The sequence below is a fragment of the Echinops telfairi genome, unplaced genomic scaffold, assembly GCF_000313985.2.
Source record: "Echinops telfairi isolate 266 unplaced genomic scaffold, ASM31398v2 ScPeMD7_2;HRSCAF=8, whole genome shotgun sequence".
NCBI classification, from domain to species: domain Eukaryota; kingdom Metazoa; phylum Chordata; class Mammalia; order Afrosoricida; family Tenrecidae; genus Echinops; species Echinops telfairi.
Window position 1 is genome coordinate 17,717,085 of NW_022103898.1, and position 6,014 is coordinate 17,723,098.

The window sequence follows — 6,014 nt, forward strand, 5'->3', positions numbered from 1 at the left end:
CACACACAGACACCGGCTCACTAGCCTAGGGGGGACTAATCTCCTCAGGTTCTTACCTTGTTGTGTCCTTCATGGCCATCACTGTCACGGGGATCACATAGCTATGAGTCATGCCCTGACTGCCTCGGGGTTGCCCCCAGACTCATTTTGTCAGCTCCTCTGCCTTGCATAAGGCACGTGTCCCAGTCATGGCCCTGACCTCAATCCATGCAGCCCACCAGTAGCTATGTGGTATTGATGTGCCCACAAGCACACTTATGTGACTGTTTTCCCTGCCCTCCCATGCCCTTTGGAAAGCTGGGGATTGCAGCAAACCCTTGGACACCATTATGTCCTCCTGCTAGTGGTCTTCCTTTTCTGGATGCTAAGCCTTGGAAGTTGTTCTGTCCTTGTCCCCCATGAGGAATGCACACACAAGGTGGGTCAGCACAGACTCAGCTCCTCCTTCGCCGCCTCCCAACGGCATGTCTCCGTGCGTCCTAGGTACCATGTCTGGACAAAAGGCCACGCACCTACAAACTTCGCCAAGTGGCGGACCGCCACTACGCCTTACCGGGTGGAATGGGAGGCCGACTTCGAGCCATACGTTGTCGTGAGACGGGACTGCCCAGAGTACGACCGGAGGTTCGTGGGCTTTGGCTGGAACAAGGTGGCCCACATCATGGAGCTGGACGCACAGGTGAGAAGAGTGGACTGGCCCACCGGTGCAGCGGGAGGGGAAGGGAGGCCTGGTTCTTGGCACAGAAAGGGGACGTTGGGGACAAGGAAGCAGAGACCTAGGCGGGAACAAGTCATGTTCAGAGACTTAGATTAAGAGCGTGCCAGTGTGTCCCCCATGCATGGGTGAGAGTGGGGTTCCGGGCCAAGTCCCAGCCAAGTCTGCATTTCCTGGGACAAAGCAACTGATGCTTTTGTTCTCACCCCACCCTGCACTGAAGGTGGTGAATTATGAATGACAGAAAGAGTACAGCTTAGACCCAGCTATCAGTTCACCCTAGAACTAGAAAGAGTGGTTTTTATGCTGTATCGACTCCTGAAACCCTTCCAGCCAGTCAACCAGTATTTACGGAGAACTACTTCAAATGAAATCTTAGGCTGAGTTCCAATATGTTAAGCCAGAGTTGAGCAGGCTGGACCTCGAAAAGATCAGGCGGTCACTGTTTGAGTCTTTGTGGTCCTGCGGGTCTCTGTCAGCATTACTCAACCCTCCGTTGTGGTGAGAAGGTTGCCCTTAGACAACCTGCGAACAGACAGATATGGCTGTGTCCCCATAAAACTTGATTTCCCACACCCTGGCTGTAGGGTTGCATGCTCAGGAGTTTGTCAAATTGTTGCAGTTCCGTTTAGAGAAGTTGCCCATGCCCCTGCCCCACCCCCAACTTATCCCTTGGTACAATCGACCCGCAAGGCCCCTCAAAGAGCCCAGTGTAAGTATTTCTCTGCAACAACGCTCCACATTTAGGAAAAGCCGAGGAAGCGAGCGGGTGGGGCTGGTCACCCAGGAGAAGTACTAATGCCGAGAGAAGGCTGTAGAATAGCGTCCACTGGTTAAAATAGAGAGCACAGCCTGGCCTGTCCAGATTCGTCTTCAGATGTGGAGAGAGCCCAGAGCTGCTCGCAGGCAGAAAGGTTTCATCTGCCTCAGCTTCCACCGGCTGGAAAAGAAATGGCCCAGTCATGCACCTAGCAGTGCGGTGAAGTGTAGACGGCTTCCAATGCAGTGGGGTTTTGCAGCCTGGGAACCTGGGCTCTGTTCGTTGTAGCCAACTCTGACAGCACCTTGACCACAGGTTGACTGCAGCCCACGCCAAGCGTATTTTACTCCTTCTGGGGAGTCGGGGAACTAATCGGCAAGCACCTGACAGGCATTCAGCCATACCCACAGCCTATAATGGGATCCCTCCCTTGCAGCCTCCTATGGACTGGGACCGATGGTGGCCCTAGAGTACCTTATGCTCGCCAGCACGGCCCCTGCCGGTTTCTGAGAGGATAGCTCTTGGCGGGAGCAGCAAGCTTCGCCATTCCCCAGAGTCGCTGCTGGTTTCCGTCTACTGGCCTTGCGGTTAGCGGGTCACCTCGTGACCACCATGCCAAGGGGGGTCCGGAAGGTGCCCTGCCCTGCTCCGCCTCTACACGAAAGGCTGCAGTCAGCTAAACTCCAGGAGTTCAAGCCTTTCCCCTTCCTCAACTAGCCTTTTCTCAGGACTCCCCTGTCTGGGACTGTTGCCGCACCCCCCCTTCCCAATTGCTCTCCTCTGACTGCCTTCCATCCAGCTCGGAGCCAGGAAACTAGATGGCCGAAGCACATCCGATGTTTGCCGAAGGCCCCCCAAAAAGGGGCTACAAAATGTTCGGGGGGCAGGGGGGACAGAATGGAAGGATAATGAAACGCTTCCCCAAACTTTTAGAAACACCCTCGTATTGTGGCCAAACTCAGAATCAGACCCACGGCTGTAGAGTGGATTCCAGCTCATCACGCCTACGGGACAGAGTAGAACCGACCCCCTGGGGTGGCCCAAGCTGTAGGCCTCTGCAGCCTACCCCATCTCTATCAGAGCAGCTGGTGGGTTCCAGTCGCCATCCTGTCATTCCCCACCGCGTGCTTTAACCCCTGTGCCACCAGGGCTCCTCTGGGGCCATACAAAAAAGCCTTTTATTTATTTTGTTATTAGTTAGTTTGATTTCAACCGTTTCAGTAACGCACAGCTCACCTATTATACATCTCAGTAGCTCATCGCTTCCAGAAGCCTTGCAGAACCAGTAGCCCCTTCCATTCCAGAACATTTCTTCTTCCTTGTGCTCCTTGTTGGTAGCTCCCCATTGCCCGCGCTCTGCCCCTCCCCCGCCAGGGCCCTTTGAAACTATTCATCCCCTTGTTGTCTCTCCTGGTTTACCTAGCCTGGGTTTCCTATGCAGCAAAACAGACAAAATCCAAACCAAACACCACCAACTAGCCCAACACCAATGGCAGCATGAAACGAAGAATTCCCTCAATCGTGAAACAAAGCAGAAAACGTGAAAAGCTAGAACTAGTATGTGTTAGGTCAAGAGGGTGGCCTGATGGCAAGGTACCACCACTTGACCCACTGTAACTGCAGTAACCCCCGCCCCTCCCCTCCCCCCGCCCCGCAGTGTACTCTGCCTGGCAACAAGGCCTTTCCCCCTCTGGTCCACAGTCAGGGGGGTTCACCGGAGGCTTCATCTGCATGGGGGGGCCACACAAATGGGTTTTGGGCTTTCACAGTCATCTGTAGCCTTCTGTAAACTGGGCGGGCAGAATTTAGGGTCCAATACCATCCCCTCCTCCAGATTTGGTCTTTGTGGTTTACAATTTGGGGACACACAGGCTGGTGTGCTGCTGCATGTGGGATGAGCTGACACCTCACCGAGCTGGCTGCTTGTTTCAAGGCAAGCCTTTGGGACCTCTTCTTTCCACACCGCAGGCTGCTATAGCACACACACCTGCAGTGATCACCTCATGGGGGCAGGCATCGAGCGGAAAGCCTCTTATTTATTTATTCCTTCATTTATTTATTTGATGGGGGAATTGTTCTTAGTGCGCTTCAGTCCAGTTCAATATTTGGGAGTTTGTGGAGAGAGATTTGTTGGCCTTATTATGGTAAATATATACAAAACCCAACACTCACCAAGTCAACAAATTGTCCATGTGCCATTACATGACTCCAGCACCCACAGCGTCCCATGCTTGCTAAGTTTTCCATCGAGATAAACAGATGTTTAGTGCTTCCTAAATAGTGACTCCTCTTCCATACCCCTCTCTCACCCCATCCAAATCAACGACCAAACGCAACGCCATCAGGTCGATTCTCATAGCGATCCTATAGGACGGAGTAGAGCCACCCCATACGTTTCCAAGGTTTTAACTGTTTATGGGAGTAGAAAGCCTCATTTTCCTAAAACAAAGCTGGTGGTGGATTTGAACTACTAACCTTGTGGTTCGCAACCCAATACACTACCTACCACACTACCTGGGTTCCTCCCCTCGCCCCTGGCAAACACCAATACACCCAGCCTCTGTGCCTTTGCCCAGTCGAGATGTTGTCAGTGAGATCATGACAATACTTGCCTCTTTGTCTTGCGTTACTTCACTCGCCATAACGTCGTCAAGGTCCGTGCACGTAGTAGATGTGTGTTTTTAATGACTGTGTGCGTACACCACATTGTGTCCATCTATCCTTCTATCCATCACCACCTTTCGACTCTTGTAGGAACGGGCCGCAGTGAATACCGGTGTATGTGGGAACCTGTGTTCTTGGCGCCTTGATTTCTTCATATTTCACTCTGTACTCTTCTCTTGAGGGTGTCACACCTCATTCAGGTCCTTTTAGCCACCACAGAGACCCATGTCAGTGAACTGAGCGAGAGACGCCCCATGGTTGGCACCATCCTAGAATGGCCATGTGCATGTGCACGTGCATGCACGCCATCAAGAACCTTCTTCTATGGCCCAGAAGCTGGGTGCCTCATCCCTACAGAAATGGCTCAAGGGCCATCGCTTTTAATCTATAGAGGAGGACACGGAAAGAATCGAGGAAGCTGAGCCATCCATCCAAGGTCACAGCAGTGGCCCCAGATGGTGGCATTCCAGCGCTGGCATGCTTCCCACGGTGCACCCTGGGTCTTGGTGCCGCTCACCGATTCACTAGCTGTCCCTTCCCTCTGGGTGTTCATGTGCCCATGAGGGCTCCTGTGGGTGCTCATGCTGCTCTTGTCTTCTTCTAGGAATATGAGTTCATCGTACTGCCCAACGCCTATATGATTCACATGCCCCACGCCCCCAGCTTCGACATCACCAAGTTCCGCTCCAACAAGCAATACCGCATCTGTCTCAAAACCCTGAAGGAGGAGTTTCAGCAGGACATGTCCCGGCGCTATGGCTTCGCCGCCCTCAAGTATCTCACGGCGGAGAACAACAGCTAGCATCACGACCGCCCACCACCAGGGGAGACACACTCGCTGTTGGGGGGCTCAGCCCTCCAACTCAAAACGGGGCGCGGCTCTTTGGTGTGTTTTCATTTGTCTCTTTGGCCCGAGATCGGAAGGAGGTTCCAACGAGCCCCTCTGCCCCACTACCAGGATTCCCAGAAGGTGGGATAGCAGCCTACCACTGTTGCCTCTTCAAGAATGGGACCTGGAGGCTTCAGAGGGAGTCAAGGGGTTGCCCCCAGACCGTAGAGCTGCACCACCCAGGCAGGTCTTTCGGATGAGCTCTTTGCTGGTTAATGACTGTGCTTCCCACCATTGCTGGGAGACAGGGACCCCAGGGTGGGGGTGGGGGTGGGGTGGCTGGGGGTGAGCCGTCCCAGGGCATAAAAGCAAAACGGTGTTTCCATGAAGACAGGGAGCCCTTTCTGCCCTGCAGGCCAGACGTGTAACCAAGAGGAGGGCCAGTCAGTGCTGTAAACCAGCCGTTGGGAAGATCCAATGGGGCTGTCCCATGTGGGGGGACCTGGAGGAGGTGGTGGTTGGCTCTATTATCCTCAAGGCCCCCCTGGCTTTGTTTTGAGTTGATTCTGTTTGGGGCATTTTGTTTCTTTCTTTCTTTCTTTCTTAATTTCTTTTGGGTCTGGGAATCCACCATAGAGAAGTTGGTCCTCCACGTCCCTCTGTCAGCCGTGGCCCAGCAAGAGGGAACAGAGGAGTCTTCAGCCAGTGGGTTACCTATGGGCAGCCTTCTTCAGGAGGGGCATCGAAGCACCCCTCATTAGAAACCCCCGGCGCTCCTGAATCCAGGAGAAGCGGAACTTCTCCGGCTGACTCTGTATGCCGGTCACCTTTCTCCTGGCATTTGAGGGGACGGTGGCCATGTCCCCAGAAAGGTACAACCCTCTCGGGCCTGGAGAAGAACTTACATAATTCCTGGGAGCCCAGGGCTGAAGAGTCACCTGCTGTTTGGAGGCCGAGGGAGGGACACGTGTGAGCCCCCGCTCTCTTCTGCCTGCTTCACTGTGGATGGGAAGAGGTCACCGCCTCTGTCTCCCTTTGGAACCCGC

General features: G+C 53.9%; 1 protein-coding gene across 1 annotated transcript in view; it reads left to right on the top strand.

Moving 5' to 3' along the window:
* LARGE1 (LARGE xylosyl- and glucuronyltransferase 1) overlaps positions 1-6,008 on the top strand; it is a 619,553-nt gene extending 613,545 nt beyond the window's left edge. The window contains exons 14-15 of the mRNA XM_004700723.2: positions 484-679; positions 4,744-6,008. Of these exons, the coding sequence (XP_004700780.2) occupies positions 484-679; positions 4,744-4,941 (394 nt within the window). The 3' untranslated portion in view covers positions 4,942-6,008. The remainder of the gene's footprint in view (positions 1-483; positions 680-4,743) is intronic.
* The last annotated feature ends 6 nt before the right edge of the window (positions 6,009-6,014 follow it).